This window comes from Eleutherodactylus coqui, chromosome 4, assembly GCF_035609145.1.
Source record: "Eleutherodactylus coqui strain aEleCoq1 chromosome 4, aEleCoq1.hap1, whole genome shotgun sequence".
In the NCBI taxonomy this organism is placed as follows: domain Eukaryota; kingdom Metazoa; phylum Chordata; class Amphibia; order Anura; family Eleutherodactylidae; genus Eleutherodactylus; species Eleutherodactylus coqui.
In genome coordinates this window covers 199,469,942-199,491,642 of record NC_089840.1, presented here as the reverse complement: position 1 = coordinate 199,491,642, position 21,701 = coordinate 199,469,942, and the positions used below count along the sequence as shown (strand labels likewise).

Sequence of the window (21,701 nt, the reverse complement as noted above, 5' to 3'; positions counted from 1 at the left end):
AACACCATTCATAGCGGAATCTTCAACACATCCAGAGGATTATTTTGCGGCACTCATCAGTACTTAGAATTTTGCGGGTTTCTTTCATTCCATTGTTTAGTACAAACAGAGACGGACGGGTGCAACAGCTGGCAGCTGTTTCACTTTAGACCCCCCTTCCTCAGAACTTGCACAACGTGCGCAGGGTGCATGCAGGTCTGCAGATTATGTATGGAGTACATGCGGGTGAAGAGTGTCCGCAAGGACTGTCACTATATTCCCTCCTCGTCTGATGCCGGCATTGTAGAAACTGATTTATAACTTATGCATAGGCGTGTCTGGCTCTACAGATGTGTATGGTGTGTTATCTGCTATCACTTACCTTGTCCTCAGCGGTCCTCAGGATGTGCTGCATGATGAAGAGTGGTGGAGGCTGCAAGCGAGAAGAAAATACTTGTTTTTTCTGACATTTTTAAAGAAATTCCATATAAAAAGTCTACAGTCCACTTCTTAGATGAGAGACCGGACACTTGCATCATCTTTAAAGCAGGCCAGCAGTGCTGAAGCCATCATCGTGGATACGTCATAGAGTCCATCGTCCTGCGGCTGGCGGTCCATCTCTCCGTAGGAGGCCATCAGGCTGGCCATCGCTGCTTCCTGGGCAGAATATATAGTGTCCTTATAGGAGAAACAAAGGGAGGTGAGAAGTTGTAGAGGTGCGGCCAGTAATGTACATGAGCCGCATGGAGTTATATTTACCCCTCTAATGTTCACTTCAGATGATTCCCAGAATATTTAGTCATTAATACATGGGCCACAACACAATCGCTGACTTGGTAAACTGCATAGAGGTGTCTTTTGGGCACCGGTACTCAAGAAGGACATATCAGATCTTGAGCAGGTACAAAGGTGGGCAACTAAAGTAATAAATAGAATGGATGGACTACAATACCCAGAGAGATGATCAAAATTGGGGTTATTCACTTAATAGCCAAGTATAAATATATCAGGGGACAATACATAGTTCTCTCCCATCATCTAGTTATACCCAGGACTGTGTCTGTAACAAGGGGGCGCCCTCTACGGCTAGAGGAAAGAAGCTTTCTACACCGAAGGGGGTTCTTTACTTTAAGTTCAGCGAGACTATGGAACACTCTGCCTGAGGATGTGGTGATGGCAAATTTGATTCAAGAGTACAAGAAGGGCCTGGACACTTTTCTGATATTAGCAGAGCGTTCTGTGCTAGAGACCTTGGAACAGGCTGCTATATTACAGTATATGCTGCACCTTCCACCTTAAGGCCCATTGCAGATGAGCGTATTTTTTCTCCGAATTACATCCGTGTTGAAGGGACCATAATATAAAGCTAATATAAATCTACATGTCTAATCACGAAGCAAAATTTTTCATGTCCATTTTTCGAAAACACAGTATGATATTTTTTTTGAGCATTTGCCTCTGTATTTGTATTCTTTACTATTAGGCAAATACAAATCAGTCCTCGTCCAATAGGAAATACAGCAGTGTCTTGACATACGAGCTTAATCCGTTGCCAGCTCGTAAGGCAAAAAACTTGTATGTCAAACTTTTCCCCATAGAAATGCATTGAAACTCCATTAACCCCTTGAGTGGCAGGTTTACTGTTACCATGTCGTGCCTCAGAGGGCAGGTTTTTTAAATAAGTCAACAATGCAATTTTCTCACGTAAGTATTTATTTAGGAACAGAACAATCGCTTTGCAATATTTTTTTGCAAAGAAAGAATAGATTATAACAATTTTGGAAAATAAAATAAAATACAGACTTACCGCTCTGTGCTGCCGGGGCTCAGGCGCGTGTCTCCGCTCAGATCCCAGTACTGTCATCATGATCTTTCAGCTGGCGGGGATTTAAAATCCCCGCCTGCTGAAAGAACATAATCAAACTGCCGGGATGGGACCGCGTAGCGCTCAGCCAATCACACGCAGCGCTCGGTCTATTCATAGAATTCAAGAAGGAGCATGATGACAGTACAGGGACGTGAGCGGAGACACGCGCCTGAGCCCCGGCAGCACAGAGCGGCTGCATTGAAGTCAATAGGAGTGCTATGCGGTCCCCTCCCGGCAGTTTGATTATGTTCTCCAGCTGAAAGATCATGATGACAGTACCGGGATCTGAGCGGAGACACGCGCCTGAGCCCCGGCAGCACAGAGCGGTAAGTATATATTTTATTTTATTCTTTACACTTGATAAAATATAAGCCCTTCCCATAAAATCATTTCTAAGTCCTTCCCAGAAAATCACTGTGGGTCAGCCAGCTTCCTATTGCCTTCAACGGGGCTGCCGGCAGCGGCGGCTCCATTGAAATCAATAGGAGTGCTATGCGGTCCCATCCCACAGATGTCACAACTGTGACAGCTGTGCGAGGGGATTATTTACTTCCTGCAGGGAGTCCCTTTTACTCCCCATGCAGTAAAAACCCCAGAAATTCAGCGGACATCTCAGTGCTCAGTACATTTCAGCACTGGAGCTGTCCACGGAAGCCTTCCGGGGTTTAACTGCATGGTCCGTGCAGCAAGCCACGGAGATTTTCCGGGCGTGCCACTCAAGGGGTTAATGCATATCAATAGGGAAACTAACTACAAGTAGAAAAAAAAAATCACTACTTACCTCCCGCGGCGTTCTGCGGCGCTGCTGTAGGCTGTCTCTCCCTCCTCCATGTCGACACAGATCATAGCTTTCTAGAGGCGGGGCTTGAATACCCCGCATCTAGCAAGCTAATGCTCTGATTGGTTAACTCAGCGCGGCGTCAGCCAATCAAAGCTGGCGCTGTGTTCGCCAATCACAGCCATTCAATGATGTCATCTGTAGCGTGTGTGTACTGCGAATCCGTATTATAGACGTATTACAATACACTTATCTGCTACTCCACTATGAAGGCCATATTCTCCCTGAGCGTGAATACACCACTATTAAACCCTTACCACTCTGTGACATACCTTTATGTCACAGAGGTGCAGGATGTGTACGAAACTGCGCATGCTTCACAGCTGCCTTGTGCTACCTGCATTATACTGTAGAAGTGATCCAGCAATCGGAAGTTCAAGTCCCCTGAAGGGACTAAATAAAACGTGAAATAAAATGCTTAAAAAAAAAAAATTATATAAAAAAAAAAAAATCCCCCCCACCTTTGAATTTTCCACACAAAATTATTAAAACAATAAAAAAAATATAATTGTCATCACGGTGTCCAAAAAAGCCAACCTATCTAAGGCCCAATGTCCATGGAGGGATGTGATTTTCAGGTGATACATGGGCGTCCACAAATAAACTAAAGCATGCGGATTGATTTGCAGCATGCTCCAATTACACTGTGGATCCTGCAACAACGGCTTCCATTGCAGTCAATGAAAGCCATCTGACCCCGCAGCCCGTCTGCAGTTTAACTTCGGACGGGCCGTGGATTCCATGGAAAAGCAGGATTTAAAAAAAAAAAACAACTCCACTGCGCATGTGCAGCGGCGCGCTGATCGGCGCTTTTGCACACATCCACAGGGAAAAAAATAAGGACCTAGATGGGTAACCAGGAATATGCCGTGAAATGTCTGGTTTTTGGTTATTGTAATTTGTACTTTGTACTATTTAAAAAACCTAATAAAAGGTGTTATAAAAGAATGAATGACAGTGAAAGGAAGTAACGGAGATAAGGCGATGCCATGTGTGACCTATAACACCCACCACCTACATACTGCGCCCACCGGCCCGCTAGATAGTTATAAAATAATTTTATATATTATACATATACACATTTTATATACACACCTATGTGTGTATATCTGTATAATACAACTACATCATTGTGGTATCGCTTGTTGTCAGTTCCTTCCTAGCTGAAACGAATCCAAAAGCCCCCCTAAAACTTTATGTATTTGTCAATAACAGTGTAACAACTTATGAAATGCTTAGGATTGTACTTCAGTAACAATAGAAACTTCTGACTAAGGCCTAGTGCCCCCGGCTGTGACAGGCTCCACAAGCGGACTTCCGCAGTGGAGTCTGTCACGGCACCCCCCCAAAGACCCCATACTCTCCTCCGGATCTGCTGCCCGGTGGCCAGCATCCTGTGCCGGCGCGCACGCGCAGTACAGCGCGTGACGAGCCGGCCACGTCACGTGACTCAGGTGTCGGTGAGCGGGGAAGCGTTTTCACGCCATCTTCAGCTGTGCTACAGCGGAAGATAGCGTGACGGACGTCTTCTATTGACTGCAATGGAAACAGTCTGCACGTACACCTGCGGCAAATAGAACATGCCGCGGGTGATTATGGGTGATTTCACGGGGCAGAATTCCACGGTGGAATTCCGCACCGTGAGCATTGCGCTATTAGGTGCAATAGAACCTAATAGCTGCGGGCAACACCGCCCATCGGAATTGGGCCCAAAAGATCTAAAAACACGGAAGCAGCAAACTTTATGAAAACCAAAACTTGTCAGTTTCAAAACTTTTGGGCACAACTGTAGATGATGGGGGTCGACACTCCACACCACACATGACCAGCACTGTGTGACATACTTTTTTTGGCAGAGGACGCTCAGGCATACAATGTCAAATGTTTTACTCTGATATCACAGGTTTTATTGTACGATCAGACATTGCAGCAAAACCTAAAAATAAGGATGATGTCATGTGGGGCCTGATGATGATGATGATGATGGCTGAACGAGACAAGTACTGCACTGAGGTCAGACATTATGCCCTTCATTACTTCTAGGCAAAGTAGAGATCTGGGAAATAAAATATAAGACTGCAAAGTTATGCTGCCTCCACACGGACGGATTTGCATTGCGGAATACAGGGCTGGATTCTGCAGCAAATACCTGCCATTTACATGTTATGCAAAAGTGCTTTTTGATGCTGAATAGCGGTAATCACTTGTGATTCTCAGCTCGCAGGTGCAGGGGGGAGCCACAGCCTGTTCTATTTTAGTATGGGCTACGCACAGACAGCTTCCATTGAAGTCAATGGAAGCCGTCCGTCCCATGGCCCTTCCGCAATCAGCATTGCAGAAGGGTCGTGGGATCCACGTCACCGCCTAGTGCCGACACAGGAGAATGTACTGCTCATGTCCGATGGCTCACCAGACGGAACATTTGCAATACAGAAGGCCGTCTGCACTGACAGGTACGGGGGGGGGAGAGGGGAGTCAATGGTCGGGCACAGGGCTGGATTCCGTTGCAGGATCCCACAGCTGGAATCCAACCTGTTCACGTGCAGGCGGCCTTAGTCGTTAGGAAGGAAAGAGGGGGGGGGGATCTATAGTGCAGAGCCTTAAAGTGAAACCGTTTATAACTCCCAACCCGAAAAATACAAACAGAAGCAAATAGCTTAAACAAATATTTGTTAGGATGCCACTTTATTAGATACAGAACAGCGATGAGCTGCAGGAAACCATTTATTTTACTCTTTGAATATGTAGTTTTTCTGTGCAGTAGACGGCTTAAGATCCCCGTTGTATTCAAACTCTGGTTTACTGTAAGGATATTGCTTGGGAGCCTAGAAGGTAAAACAGACAATGATGTCAAAGGAAAGAAAGCTGAAACAATAAAACATACTTAGAAATCCAAGAAAATGCTCTCAATCAGGTTTTAAAGGAAAACAGGTTTTTGCAGCCACAGTTTGGCCCGGACAGGTTCTTTTCACTATACAGCAAATGTGCCTTGATAGCACTTAAACAAAGGCCGAAATACAACACTGATTGGTTATGGAGGAAGGAAAACACCTTAACAGGGTGCTTCACATGTAACGGATTCTGACACAGATCCACACCATGCTAAATATGCTGTGGATCAACGTGAAAATCCACTATGTGTGAACATACCGTAAGGCCGCTTCCACACGGCCGAGAAAATCACGAAAGATTTATGTGTTGCGAGTTGAACCAATCTCGCACAAAATCTTTTGAATGGGGTGACAGACATGAGTGATTTTTTTCCTGCATAGCAGAAATCTCATCTTATTTTATACTTTCTATTTTGTTTTCTAAAGGTTTCTCTTCAATGTAGTTTTATCTAGTTTCTAGCTTTTTCTTGTACCTCCCCTCCCAACATTGTCCCTATGCCTCCTGAGTAGAGATGAGCGAGCACGCTCGGATACAGTAGATACTCGAGCGAGCACCGCTCTTCTCGAGTAACTGCTTACTGGTCTGAGCAGGCTCGGGGGAGGGAGGAAGAGTGAGAGAGAGATCTCTCTCTACCCCCCCAATCACCCCGCCACCCCCCTGAGACTGCTCGGACCAGTAAGCAGTTACTTGAGAAGAGCGATGCTTGCTCGAGCAACTGATTTATCCGAGTGTGCTCGCTCATCTCTATTCCTGAGAACTCTCAGCCTCTCTATGCTCTTACTTCATCCTCCCTTCCTCACACACTCTCCCACTTTCTCCCTCTCACATCCTATACCATCTTCTCTAATATCGACCTCAGACTCTCAACATTTCTATTCCCCCTTCTACTTTACGCCACTCCTCGCCCGCCCCCCCCCCCCCCCCAGTTTTTTGCAAGCCTCATTCATATTTTCCAATGTCTACACAAGTTTGTGACTCTACGACATCCCTAGGTATTTTTTAGCTTTGTCGTTCATACTTCTGCCTCATTGTGATGATTATATAAGTGTTTTAGGAACAATGTATTTATTGATCAACCATCCCTCCACTGTTCCTTCATACATTCTTATGCATTTTTTATTTTCCTTTTTCTGTTCATATCTATCCTTGGCTACCAATCTCCATTCGCATTTCACTGCCCACCCCTTTTTTTTCCTATTATATCTCTCTGCATACTACATTTGTGTTATACATTATATTTTATTTCATGGACCATTATTTGTTGATGTATACATTATGTAGTGTCTCCAGCAGACTGAAGAAGAGGCATAATTGCCTCGAAACGCCATTCTATCAGTTTTTTGCTCTTTTCTCTTTACTTATCTAGATACAAAGAACTTTAGGATAAGCCTGAGGGAGGTTTTTCCTACAAAAGGTTACATTCTCTATTTTTAATTTTAGCAACTGCTTTGCTTGGAGTATCCCTAGAACCCAAAGCTTCTTCCATGGCTTGTTCAAGGGTGTTCCAACACACTGCAGGCTGTCGCTACTCTACACTGCAAAAGTATGGCTCAAGCAGAGATTCTTCTTCCACAGGACTGGCTGGGCCTCCCCTTAAGTGGGCGCTGAACCACAGCCCCACCACCTAGGCTCTAATAATGCACATCTCCTTTCCACTCCCCCAAACGGGCTCCATAGCCTAATAGATGGCAATAACCACTGCACCATCCGATCGAAGTTCCCGGAAGCATCCGCTCAATCGAACATCCTTATAAACAAAACTAATGCCATTTGCAGCCCCTGAGACTTCTGGTGCACATGTGCCAGAAACATGTCACCAGGAAGCATTTCAGCACTTCTGCGCACATCCTGGGACCCCCTACAAGCACTGACTCACCACATTTTGCCGTTTTGCAAAGTCACCACCGGACCATCCGACTGTGGCACAAGCGAATGGAACACCAAAAACTCAGCCTTTCATCCTGCGCCGCACAAAGGGAGCAAAATTACAAAAGGGGAGCCCTCTCCAGCAGGCAACCACTGTGGTGCTCTCCCAACAATGTAGAAGGGACCTAGTACCAGTGCCACCAGGAATGAAGCTAGCCCACAGCCCTGGATAATACAGCACTCTACGGATGCTCATGGAGACTTACGCCGACAGGTAACCCCTATACCAATATAGTTTGTAGACCTTTTATATAATGATATACGGGGAAAGTTAATCATTACAAAGTAGTTGGTTCATTTAATATTTACCTAAGAAATGAATCCCCTAATTCTCCTGTGCAAAGCGATGCCAAACATTCATACAACATCGAACGCCCATATAGCACGCCAAGAACACGGCCTTCATTTTACAGCTGCAGGAGTTGTAAATATACATTTACTACAAAGTCCGTTGATTGTAGATAATGTTAGTTAGAAAATACTCACAGCAGGCATGAATGATGGAAAAGCTTGTCCGAGATAGAACAAGCCAAAGATTATGCCCATGAATATAACCACAACTCTGCACATGTTACCAAACGGTTCAGGGGTGGGGGTAGTATCAACCCGGACACGCATGAACTTGTCAAAGTCCCAGTGCATCTAATAGGAAAAGAAAAATAAGGCATATAAAAAACTACTGCAACATTAAACATTGAAAAAGCTGACAGTAAATTAGATCAGTCATCATACTAAAAGTGACCAATCATGGCTGAGGCTAGTGTTTGGTGGATCCCCATTATGGCAGTAAGTGCAGGTCCTAAAGGTGGGACATCAACAACCTCAATTCCAAAAAAGTTGGGACGCTGTGTAAAATGTAAATAATGGCCTCGACCCTTGTGCACATAAATTTTTCTGGATTCTCTGAATCTGATGATATTATGTACTACTGTAGATGGTGGGATATTCTAAGTCTTCGTAATTTTACATGGGGGACATTTCTCTGAAATCTGAACCTCTAACCATCTTTGCTTCTGAGAGACTCTCCCTCCTGTAACTTAGTAGAAAAATTGAACCTCCAACTGTTTTTCATTAGTACCGCTTACTTTTCCAGCCCTTTGTTAACCCTGACCTGACTGAGTTGTTTTTTTTGTTTTTTTAAAGGAAATGAGAAAAAAAAGTTGCCTTTTCCCCTTCTTATATGTCTTCTATGTTCTACTGCGAACATATGGTTATAGGAAATTTCCAAATCATTGCATTCATTTTTAAATTTTACACAGCATCTCAACTTTTTTGGAATTGGGGTTATATCACGGGAATGGAGGTCGCTGTGAATGCACGGAATAAAATAAGATACTGCTACATTTATCTGTTTGGGCACATTACACGTAATGAATGTCTGTATATGATAAATGAGGTTGAAGGACTTCCTTTAAAACACAGCCCACTGTATTAATTAGGGGAGCACTCCTTTGACCGTCCAATGATGGCTGCTATGTATACATGAACATACACAGAGGTCATCAGCCACTGGTCACAATATATCTTTTGCACCATTTGGGTTAGTAGTGCAGCAGACTTGTCTCCACACTATGCTATCCTCACACAGGACCGCAGAGTATAATGACAGACCCACTTTTAAAAAGCCTCATTATTTATTTGCTTTAATACTTTGTACTGCAGCCACAAAAAGGAGAAAAAAAAAAAGTTACAGCAGAAAAGTTTGAAACTTCCCTTTACAAAACTAATATGTACCCCCCTCATTACAAAAATTGTTGCTACTTTATAAACATATGTGGCTTATATATTGGATTCTTAATGTTAATGCTTCTACATGAGATGGAGGAAGTCCATTGTGCACGCAGATACTCAGTAGGTCTCCTTCTGCCCCAAAGTATCCTGTTGTCTGCACTAGTAATTTTATGTATTCGTTCCTTAACCAGACACTTACCGTCTCTCCCCAATTTCTCCGAGGGATAGGCATGTCCCACTTGTAATTGGGGTCTTTTTCTTCCTGTGACTTGTCAGGCAGCATTGGATAATCACCATATCTATATATAAATAATAATGTAAGTTAGTGATGACTAATATGAGCCATATCAATCAAGTCCAAACAAAAATGTAAAAAACAGCTCCTACGGGTGCTGCCCCCAAAAGGATACTGATAATAGATCATCTTCACAATACATTTACTGAACGAAACACACGAAAAAACCCCAAGATTCCATTCCAGAGTTGAAACTTGTAGCCTTGATTTGTTTTTGTTCAATAAATATATTCCTTTAATATACTTTCTTGACAATACATTTATCAGTATCCTTTTGGGGGGGCAGCACCCGTCGCCCTAGGCCAGTGTTGGCGAACCTATGGCATGCCGAGCCCTTTCTGCCGGCACGCGTGCTGTTCGCTAGTATCACCCGCTCCTCCGCACTGCAGCTCAATAGGAGAGCTTCCTCCCCTGTCAGAAGTATAGGCGGGCAGTTCAAATCCAGAGCTGACAGCAGCCTGAGGTGAAGGGGATGCCGGCAAACACTGTTATCTAGCAGCTCCTCGTTCCCCCTCCGCACAGCAGCCCAATCAGAGCGCTTCCTCCCCTGTCAGAAGGAAGGCGGGCAATTCATATGCGGAGCCGACGGCAGCCTGCACTCAGTGTGATTGTCCTGTGAGCAGGGTGGAGCGGAGCTGGAGTGCAGCAGTAAGGAAAACCTGGGCGGAGGTTAAAAGGAAGACCAAGACGTAGCTGCCTGGTTAATGTAAGATAACAGCACTTACTGCAAAGAGAACGGCATCATTAGTATAAGATCCTGTAAGAAACACCTGAATGTACAGAAGCTTGTGGAAGAAAGTAACTGACAATGGTTTCACTGCTAAACCCTTCTCAGCTCACCAACTGCCCGCTGCACACATGAACACGGGCGGATTTGCACTGTGGAATCCAGAGCGGACGTCCGCCTCTGGATTCCACAGCAAATACTGCACAGACACGCTGTGTAAAATCACTTTTCCAAGTCTATGAGCGGAAATCAATTGCGACTTTTCGCTCGTGGATGGAAAATCGCAGCATGTTCTATTTTGGCCGAACGCACACAGCAGATTTGCATTGCGGAGTCCACAGCGGGCGTCCACCTCCGGACTCCACAGCAAATAGCGCCCCATAGCATGCTGGGAAATACGTGGTTTCACTTCCATTAACAGAAATTGATTGTGATTTTCTGCTCGCAGAGTATAAATCGCAGCATGCAGTAATTCTGTGAGGGCTATGCACGGACGGCTTCCATTGAAGTCAATGAAAGCAGTTTGTCCTGCGCCCATTTTGCAGTCATGATTGCAGAATGGCCACAGGACCCGTGTCGACGCGGCATAATCTGTACTGCGCATGCGTGCTGGGTGACACATCCGCAGTACAGATTATGAAGAATCCAGATAGGTACGCGGAGGTCACTGGCCAGGCTCAGGGTTGGATTCCGCTGCGGGATCTGACCCAGCTGTGTGCAGGCGTCTCAAAGGTCACATTTAACCCCTTAATGATGCGGCCCCTTTTTTTTCCCCATTTTCGTTTTTTCCCTCCCCCTTTTAAAAAATCGTAACTCCTTTATTTATCCATCAACGTCGCTGTATGAGGGCTTGTTTTTGTGGGACGAGTTGTATTTTTCAATGGTACTATTTAACTCACTATATAAGGTGCTGAAAAACTTTTAAAAAATTCTAAGTGGAGTAAAATGAAAAAAAAAACTACATTCCGTCATCTTTCCCTGCGTTTTGATTCTACGGCGCACAAACTGCAACAAAAATGACATAACTTTACGGATCAGTACAATTACTACAATACCAAACTAATAGTTTATTTTTTCTGTACTACTTTTATTTTTTTTCAAAGTCATCTAATTTTTTAAAATTATTTTCTGCCGCCATCTTCTGTGCGCAATAACTTTGCAATTTTTCCATCAACATAGTTGTGCGAGGGCTCATTTTTTGCAATATGTCCTGTAGTTTATTTTGGTATCATTTTGGAATACATAGGACTTTTTGATCGTTTCTTATTGCATTTTTTCTGAGACAGGGTGACTGAAAAAGTGCATTTCTGGCGTTCTTTATTTTTTTTTCGGATGACATTCACCGTGCAGGGTAAATATTGTGCTACTTTGATAGATCAGACTTTTACGGCCTCGGCGATACCAAATATGTATTTTTGTTTTATGGTTTAGATTTTTTTATTATAGATATGGCAAAAGGAGAGTGATTTAAACTTTTCTGATTTTTTTTTTCTTTTTTTTTTTTTACAATAAAACTTTATTGATCTTATGTGTACTTTTTTTTTAGCCCCCCCTGGGGGACCACAACTAGCGATGCTTTGATCGCTCCTGCAGTATGATGTAATGCTGTAGCATTACATCATACTGTGATCTGACAGGCAGCCTAACAAGCCATCTCACACGGGAGGTGGGCGTACGGGACCCCCAAACATCGATTGCGGGAATTTAAAAGTTGCTGCTGATTGCAGCTATTGCCCGTGGGATTCAGCTGTAGTAAACAGCTTTCACCCACACTGTATGAAGAGAGGTGGCCTCGCGATCTCTCTTCATACATACCCCGCACCTGCATGACCGAAATGTACGTTATATAGCGGGAAGGGGTTAATAAGCGAACTGTAAACATATCGGTGGGGTTCACCCGGAGTGGTATTCTGTAACATTTACAGTATTCGCAAAGTTGACAAGATTTTAAAAATCTCGTCCACATGCTGCGGAAATAACCCGGCCAAAAACATGTGCGAAACTGCCTTGTGGTGCGGAATTTAATCTGCGACCTGTCAATTTTATCGCTGTCTTTGTTGCACAGTTCACCCCTCTCAATGAGGGCTCACACCCACTTGTGTTTTTTTTTTTAACGCTGCGATATCGCCGCGATTGTCAATGGGACTTTCTAATGTTAAAAACACATCACAAGTTGGTGCTTTGTGATTTTAGTGTGATGTGTTTTTAACATTAGAAAGTCCCATTGACAATCGCGTTACAAAAACGCAGCGATATCGCAGCATTAAAAAAACGCAAGTGGGTGTGGGCCCTAAGCCTGCCTTATCTCTGCCTGCACAACTGAGCTGAAGACCAGAGTAGGCCATTTAGGGTGAAAACAGATGGCCGTATGCACAACTACGCTCACCAGCACGGGGCGCAGTTGCATCTGAATGAGGGCAATTTCTTCCCCTTTGCTGGTCATTCACACTCTGCACCAGAGCGCAGGAGTTGGAAAAAAAACTGTGGGAAAATAGGTGTTGCTCGATCTTCCCCGCACAACCTATTTACTACAGAGCAGGGCTAATCTTTTCTCGGCCATAGTATTAAAGGGCAAGTAAAGAACTAGTTAAATCAAAACCACTGAAATCCATTGGCTGCAGTGTTTTTTTTTTGTCCCGTTATACGGCCGTGATTATTACAGCAGCATAAGGGGGGAAACCACGTTCGCTAAAAACTATCCCTAAGGGTTAAAACAGACGGCCAAATGTGCAATTCTGCTCGCCACTACAGAGCATAGTTGCGCATGAACCGTTTTTTTTTTTTTTTTTTTTAAATCAGGCCATTCAAGCTCCTCTGAAGCCGCCCTTCCGGTTACATTGCCGTATTGGCACTTTGCAACATATAAGTCAGTGTTGGGTTGCAAATTGGGCACTCGGTCTCTAAAAGGTTCGCCATCACTGCCCTAGGCCTATAGCTGCTGTCTATTGATGGCGATTTGGTTGGTCGCTCTCATATGCTTCTGTGTTGTTGTGCTCATTAATAGCGCAGCCTTATCAGGTGGGTGTAATAGTCATTTGTTCTCTTTGTTACCAATACATTATTTTATCATACTCCACTGAATAGCACAAAGAAGGGGGGAGGAAGAGGCGCTTTCTCCATCAGAGTCTTAATATCATTTAAAGGGGTTGTCCCGCGCCGAAACTTTTTTTTTTTTTTTTTTTCAATAGCCCCCCCGTTCGGCGCGAGACAAACCCGATGCAGGGGTTTAAAAAAAAAACGGATAGTGCTTACCTGAATCCCCGCGCTCCGGTGACTTCTTACTTACCTTGCGAAGATGGCCGCCGGGATCTTCACCCTCGGTGGACCGCAGGTCTTCTGTGCGGTCCATTGCCGATTCCAGCCTCCTGATTGGCTGGAATCGGCACACGTGACGGGGCGGAGATACGAGGAGCCGCTCTCCGGCACGAGCGGCCCCATTCAGAAGAAAGAAGACCGGACTGCGCAAGCACGTCTAATCGGGCAATTAGACGCTGAAAATTAGACGGCACCATGGAGACGAGGACGCCAGCAACGGAACAGGTAAGTGAATAACTTCTGATAACTTCTGTATGGCTCATAATTAATGCACAATGTACATTACAAAGTGCATTAATATGGCCATACAGAAGTGTATAGACCCATTTGCTGCCGCGGGACAACCCCTTTAAGAAAATGCATTTTAGAAACTGCAATAGATAAATGGGAATTTATCACAGATAAGCACCGATATAAAGGGTGTTCAACTTTACTTCATTCATCCAAACAACCCTGCCAAACTAAACAACTATCTTTCCTAAAGCCAGAACATCTTAGGCTGGCTGTCCACGGGCGATGCGGTATCCCGCGGCGAAGCTCCCCCGCGGGAGCCGCCACCCGGAAGTAGGAGCCGCCGCCGAATCTCCGCCGGTCAGCCCTATCTAAAATGCTGCAAATTGCTATGGGAAGGACAGGGACAGGGGGCCTTAGGCCGGGCCCACACATTGTAGATTTTTCTACGCAATTCCAAAGTCTACAAGTGTTCCATGCAAATTTCTTAAGGGCTTACCCACTTGTGTTTTTTTTAACGCTGCGATATCGCTGTATTTTTTTAACGCAATTGTCAATGGTAATTTCTAATGTTAAAAACGCATTGAACAAAAATCGCAAAGGACAAACTCGTGATGCGTTTTTAACATTAGAAAGTCCCATTGACAATCGCGTTAAAGAAACGCAGTGATAACGCAGCGTTAAAAAAACGCAAGTGTTTGGGAGCCCTAAATCTGGTAAAAGACAGGTGCCTCGTATGTAGGGGAGTAACAACATACAGAACGGTGTGTGGATAATAGACTGCTCACCTTTAAGCTGGGTTCACATGGGACGGATTTGCCACGGAATTTCTGTGCTTGTGGCTCCTAATCCTGGGAATTAGGGGCAGCATATCAATTTTTTTTTCAGTTGCGGCCTCTCTGCTCTCTACGGGGAGAGAAAGCCGCAACAAAATGCCAGCGCCTGAACCGCTCCAAAACCAACGGCAAACTGACGCGGGTTTTGAAGCAGTGCTTATCCCGTGGTTTTTCGGTGTGGCGAAACCGCGAGATTTCCGTCCTGTGGGAACCTAGCCTTACGGGTTGTGTCAGACACAATCTAGTAAAAAGCCTGTTCTACATAAAACTGGGAGGCTGCCTTGGTGGAATCCTCAGGCCTGTAGTATATGTAGAAGTAGTGCGAACAAACTTCTCCAAGTGGAGCTTCCCATGGCAATCGGGTATGGAGAATATAATCAAAAGGTTTTCATTTAAAGGGGTTGTCCCGCGCCGAAACGGGGTTTTTTTTTTTTTTAACCCCCCCCCCCCCCCCCCCGTTCGGCGCGAGACAACCCCGGTGCAGGGACTTAAAAAAAAAAACAGCACAGCGCTTACCTGAATCCCCGCGCTCCGGTGACTTCTATACTTACCGGTTGAAGATGGCCGCCGGGATCTTCTTCCTCCGTGGACCGCAGCTCTTCTGTGCGGTCCATTGCCGATTCCAGCCTCCTGATTGGCTGGAATCGGCACATGACGGGGCGGAGCTACACGGAGCCCCATTGAGAGGAGAAGAAGACCCGGACTGCGCAAGCGCGTCTAATTTGGCCATTAGACGGCGAAAATTAGACGGCTCCATGGAAACGAGGACGCTAGCAACGGAGCAGGTAAGTGAAAAACTTTTTATAACTTCTGTATGGCTCATAATTAATGCACAATGTACATTACAAAGTGCATTATTATGGCCATACAGAAGTGTATAGACCCACTTGCTGCCGCGGGACAACCCCTTTAACTTAGACACCCAAAGTACAACAGGACTTACGTATTTTGGATCAGTACATCATGATCCTTCCTCAGGTAATTCATCATCTTGACAAGGGCTGGGTGGCACTGTCATTTTAATGTCTTAGGGAGGCGCTCATCCAGAGCTGAAACGTATAACCCAATGAAAGCTGACACCACCTCTTAAAAGCTCCGTCCTTCACTGTGTCCTCTGATCAGCAGCACCACAGACCCTCTGTTCTTCAATGCAATTATCTGGTTATAACTACAATATATAATGTATGAAACTATTTTGGGCCTCCACTGACGTTATGGTCAATTCTTGGCAGCAAATCAGCATCCAATGATGCGTGCCACATTTTTATTTTTACGGTATCCAACTTTGCTTACCCGTGCAGAAGAGTGGATAGGTGAACTGAACCACTTACAGCACTGTTCGAGTATAGGGTCAGTGTACGGACAGTACTGCACTCACTGCAGACTAGGAGATGGAGCATATAGTGGTGTGACGTAACCCGTATATGAGCCTACTCACCCCTGTCCATTATCTGGGTACGGTTTATAGTCCTCTAATATCATGTTATATTTCTTAGCTGCAGCTGCCCTTTCTGCTTTAGTCTTGGGGTACGGACCAGGCAAAAGATCCTTTGGAAGGTCAGAAGCTGAAAAACACAAAACATTTGAACTTAAAACACCTTGTACACACTTCTGATTCATTACTTCTGTGACAACCTGTCTGCCAGGAAAATAAGATTCTTGGCAACCCTTGTTCTAGTGAAGGTGTAGTCTCAGCAGACAGACCACCACTGATCAGACATTCATTACACATCCAGGAAGACACCTTTAAAGGGTCACCACCTCCTAGATAGCAGACAAATGCCAACAAGAGTGGGCACAGCATTCGGCAGCGTGCCAGTACACCCACGCTCTAGGCTAGAGTTATCCAACCGTTTGCATCACGTAAGCCCCATTCAATTAAAAAATGGAGGAAATCTTTTGGCTAGAGCTGCATGGCAACTTTGGTCATGAAACACGTTGTGCGGCCAATGATCACACTCTGGCCCTGCTACATCGTCTCCGAAATCCAGTTGCATCAAGTTGGTCGGCACTGCTCACATGAGCAGCGCTGGCCAATTAGAACAGATGTGATGCAGCTCTAGTCTAACATACTACTTACGCACACAGTACATCAAGTAGTTAAAGAGCAAGTGCAGCCGTCTTGGAAGACCAAATAGGGGGCTAGTAACTAGCAAATCTGCAGCAGAATGCCACAAAGTAGGGTTGGGTGATTAATGTTGATTAATTCGCCACTTCAATGCTGCACGATTCAGTTTCCTCTGAATCATCAAATCAATACGGGCCCCGTGCCTTGGACAGGGCCGAAATCAAACTGTGAAACTGGCAGGTTGTGTATCCTGTGGCGGAGGCCAGCTGGGCAAGGGCCGCGTCTAGAATAGAGTTGCTCACACCAGGTCCTCGCTTTAGCGACTCCGCTCTAGACACTTTACGATTGAGCTGACTAGAATGGAGTTGCTGGTGATGGGATCTACCCGGAACAATTCCATTCTAGTTCAGTTGTGAAACATCTAGAGAGGATTTGTCAAAGGGAGGACCTGCCGGGAGCAACTCCAGTCTAGACCCAACCTTAATTCCACGGATGATGTCAATGAAATAAAGTCAGAAAGCGCGGACATACTGCCCGGATCCAGCACTGGTTTAGCCGCTTTCAGTACGAGACAGCAAACATTCGCTGCGGCAGCTCGGTCTGACACATGCTTATAAGTTAATTGATTAGTAGGCAATCCAGATAATTATTTTAGATCAAATGGCTGAGCCCTCCCACAAGGACAGAGCAGAAGGTAACATTACAGTGTTCCATTTAGACTAAATGTTGTTCTGAGGCTGGAGAGCCGCTTTAAAGGAGCGAAGAATAGACCAGCTTGTATCTACCACTAGGGACACCATCTGATCAGCTGATTGGATGCCCGCTGTCATCACCGAATACACAGGGGTTGGAGTGGCAGCTGCTGCTCTAACCCCTGTGTGGCTAACGATTGTAACTGCAGGTGCATCTCCCATTGATTTTAACAACAGCTGCACTTGCAGTTACAAGCACCGGCCACTACACCAGGATCAGAGCAGCAGCTTCCACTCCAACTCGTGTATTGCGGCACTGACAGCGGGCACAATCAGCCGATTGTCTGGGGTCCCGAGTGCTGGATCTCAGAACTATCCTGAGCATAGGTTATCAATAGTGTCTTCCCTGGAGAACCCTTTTAAAGAGCAACATAAACAGCTAAGACTTGGCAATCAAGCTGCCCATACACAGCGGGCCAGATCTACTAAGACTTTGTCCATAATTCTCCAGACTTTACGTTTTTTTGTTTCATCATGGAAAAAGGAAAATGGGATGCCAGATTTGTGTTCTGATAGAAGTGAATGGCGCATGACTAACGCCACCTTCCAGCGTTTTCTCAGCCTTAGGGTGCATTCACACGAACGTATATCGGCTCGGTTTTCACGCCGAGCCGATCTACGTCGTCCTCGTGTGCAGGGGGGGGGGGCTGGAAGAGCCCAGGAGCAGGAACTGAGCTCCAGCCCCCTCTCTGCCGCCTCTCTGCACTATTTGCAATGGGGAGAGGCAGGACGGGGGCGGGGCTAATTCACAGCACTTAGCCCCGCCCCCATCTTGCCTCCTCTCATTGCAAATGGGGCGGAGAGGGGGCGGGAGCTCAGTTCCTGCTCCTGGCTCTTCCATCCTCCCCCCCCCCCCCCTGCACATGAGGACAACGTATATCGGCTCGGCGTGAAAACCGAGCCGATATACGTTCGTGTGAATGCACCCTTAGGGCTTCTTCACACTTGCAAAGGCCGTTATCGCTCTTTCTGCCATGTGACAGCACCGTGGGTATGAAATGTTTCATGTGTTAATAGCTTCGCATCACTATAGGGAATCCCTTCATCCCCGTGGGGATAAAGGAACTCCCCTGCCAAAGCGGTCATAGCCACAGCAGAGGATCGCAACGTTTTCCCAGCGCTTTCAAAGGGTCGGCGCTGCTGCCACAAGCCCCATTGAAAACAATGGTCGATATCGCAAAAATAGATAGGATATGCCGCAATTTTTTTCCACACATCGCGTGAGTAAAAACATCACAAATTAGAATGAAACCATTGAAAATCTTTGGTTTCATAATTATGAGTTTTCATGTGCAATTGTACCGCCAATGTGTGCAAAAAAAACCATCATTCATTCTGCATACACACAGCGCTCAGGCCCGTGCAAATATGCATCCGCCCGCGTGAAGGAGGTCAGCGGCAGCAGCGCCGCCCCGTTGGAAGCAAAAGAACTCTGCGATCCTCTGTGACAGCCCGCCGGGGATTCCCTTCATCCCTGAAGCGATGCGCGGCTGTTCTCATATGAAGCCGCCTCGCCTCCTCGGGGGTTTCACATGGTTGGGAGTGCGATATGGGAGCGGGATTCACAGCCTGATATCGTGCTACCCTGTGTGAGGTTAGCCTCATCCACAAGCTGCGGAAAAAATCTGCATCAAACTTGTGCAGCAATTAGCGTGCGGCGCGGATTTACAGATTGCCGCAGGTCATTATCGCACCCGATTTTATTCTATCTTCTAATACGGGGCGAATTCTGTACCAAAATCCACCCCAAACGGGCAGATTCTGATGTGCAGCGTCTGCTGAGGACACTGTGTAGCAAGTGCCGCCCGGCGCGAACATCCCCCGCGGCCGCAGGCACATGGCGTATTTGTGCACGCAATTCACAGGGAATAGAAACTGCTTATTTCAGTAGGCTCACTTAGATTTCCTGCACGCTTCGCTCACAGAAAAAAAAAGAGGATCTGCGCACCAAGAGTCCCCGTGAGAGTCACTAGGAGATGCGCAAATGTGTGCGCAATATGCAAGGAGATGCGCAATACACTGCGTAATTGTACAGGAACAAGAACTCATCTGGAACTCAGACTAATTAGCCATCGCAATCAGTGCGTTTCCTCGGGCATACGTGGATTTTGCATGCATGAGCGTAGCAATTTTGCATAATGAACTCTGCGTGCACTAGTTTTGCGTGCACATTACGTATTTTACGTTCCTTTTTCTGTGTGCAAATGAGCACGCCCGTGCGCATGGGGAAACGGCAGGAAAATGCGCCGCGCAAAACTAGCATCGTGCACGCTGCTAAAATTCTTCAATCATGCGGACACAAACATGCATACACCCCTGTATAATGTACATGCACACGCTATATATATATATATATATATATATATATATATATATATATATATATATATATATATATATACACACACACACACACACACACACACACACACACACTGCAAGTCCCCTCTGTCACTGCCACTGTCCAGCAGCCCAGTCGTGGTGACGTACAGTGTGAAGGTGACCGGTGCTCCCCCTGCCGGCGTCTCCTAGAGGACACTGTTGTCTCCTACCTCCGGCCACCTACCTGCCCGGACACTACAGCACTGCAAGAACCGCCCGGCACCCCGTCCAGCAACAGACGCCAGGGCAGCCTTACGGGTCACCACAGCCAGGAGCCCGGCTCTGAGAGCCGCCATGTTTACAGTCTGTAGCGACCCACTGCGCAGCACAGAAACTACGGAAGCCGCCAGAGGACAATTTTTCTCTGATAAGCTCGAACTACGGAGGCTGCGGGCGGCCATAATACATATATGGCAGAACGCGTATCATTCTAGTGGCCGGGGGAGGGGGGCAGGAGGGTCATATTGTACACTAGTAGAATTGTGTTATAAATCGGGTAGATTATTATTTCTTAGTTACTTTAATGTCTCTTTTTTTTATGAAATATATTTTCATATGTGGGGGACTATAAAATGAAAAACCAAAGCAAAAACAAATATCTTTGTAGTACAGGTCATTCAGAAGTATTAAATTTAATGCAAGATGTCGCGACGTGCAGCATATAATATGGCCATACTCGCAGAAGTCATGCAGATTTCATATGGAATTTATACTGCACCCCATGAATATGAATGGGGGTCTGCGCTGCAAGGGTGGCATCACACGGATATAGGCATGTTTGCGCACGCATGAGCGCAGCGTTTTAGTTGAACGAATTTTGCTTTATCGCACATTGTGTTTTACTGTATTTTTCTAGGTGTATTGGGGCCGCAAAAAATTAGGCACCAGTTGAAATGCCGAACTAGTCTAATGAGTTCCAGAAGCGTTATTTTTCCTGCGCAATTACACAGGGTTCCACGCATTTGTGCATCCCCATTGACTTCTATGGAACTATTTGGTTGCTTATTGCTCTATGCTGGAAAATAAGACTCCAAGTCCCGTGTACATGCTTCATTATAGACATGTCTAGAAGAGGACGCTGAGAAGAGTCAGATTCTTGAGTGATTAGTCGGGCGACTATTGGCCTGTTGTAAAAGTACCCTAAGGCCTCATGTCCATGGGCGGATCGGATTCCGCATGACGGAGCACGCAGCGGAATCCGACCCTGCCGGTGACCGCACGTACTGTCCAGGTCTTCTTTTTTCTGTACTGCGGATGTGTGGGGGAGTGCCGGCCGGTGCACATGCGCAGTACAATTTCTTTTTAAACTCCTGCTTTCCCGTGGAATCCATGGCCCATCTGCAATGCAATTGCAGATGGACTGCGGATCGGGCGGCTTCCATTGACTTCAATGGAAGCCGTCTGTGCGGGAACCACACTGAAATGGAGCATGCTGTGATTGGGTTTCCGAACCAAAAGATCCACAAATCAAATCTGCATGCTTTATTTCATTTGCGGGCTCCCATGTATCCCTATGGACGGCTTGACTTGCGGATTTTCCACGCTGCTGACCCGTGCGGATGCCACAAATCAGATTAGCCAGTGGATATTGGGCCTAAAGTAAAAATATATACTAGAAAGGTGTTAGAGATATTAGAATTATTATGGGAATGTCTTTAATGAATATTGATTATTACACAGATGTCGTGATCTACTAAGATAAATACCACAGAGATAGACAATTATGGTATGTAGCTACAGAGGATATAATAGAATGAGAGAGTTGGAAGGGACGTCCAGGGTCATCGGGTTCAACCCCCTGCTCAGTGCAGGATCACTAAATCATCCCAGACAGATATTTGTCCAGCCTTTGTTTGAATACT

General features: G+C 45.7%; 1 protein-coding gene across 1 annotated transcript; it reads right to left on the bottom strand.

The window, feature by feature from the left end:
• Positions 1 to 5,352: 5,352 nt before the first annotated feature.
• Positions 5,353 to 20,182, bottom strand: NDUFB8 (NADH:ubiquinone oxidoreductase subunit B8). The gene is made up of 5 exons (XM_066600541.1): positions 20,024 to 20,182; positions 16,076 to 16,202; positions 9,433 to 9,532; positions 7,989 to 8,144; positions 5,353 to 5,509 (listed from the first exon to the last, which is right to left on the bottom strand). Exons 1-5 carry the CDS (start codon positions 20,133 to 20,135, stop codon positions 5,414 to 5,416), a joined length of 591 nt encoding a protein of 196 aa, XP_066456638.1. The 5' UTR covers positions 20,136 to 20,182; the 3' UTR covers positions 5,353 to 5,413.
• Between the last annotated feature and the right edge of the window lie 1,519 nt (positions 20,183 to 21,701).

Excerpts from the sequence above, each read along its gene's own strand:
- NDUFB8 (XM_066600541.1), bottom strand. The coding sequence starts at position 20,135 with ATGGCGGCTCTCAGAGCCGGGCTCCTGGCTGTGGTGACCCGTAAGGCT. Across the intron at positions 16,203-20,023 it reads GTGCTGTAGTGTCCGGGCAG|CTTCTGACCTTCCAAAGGAT; the intron begins GTAGGTGGCCGG and ends TGTGTTTTTCAG. Across the intron at positions 5,510-7,988 it reads TTCCATCATTCATGCCTGCT|GCTCCCAAGCAATATCCTTA; the intron begins GTGAGTATTTTC and ends TTTACCTTCTAG.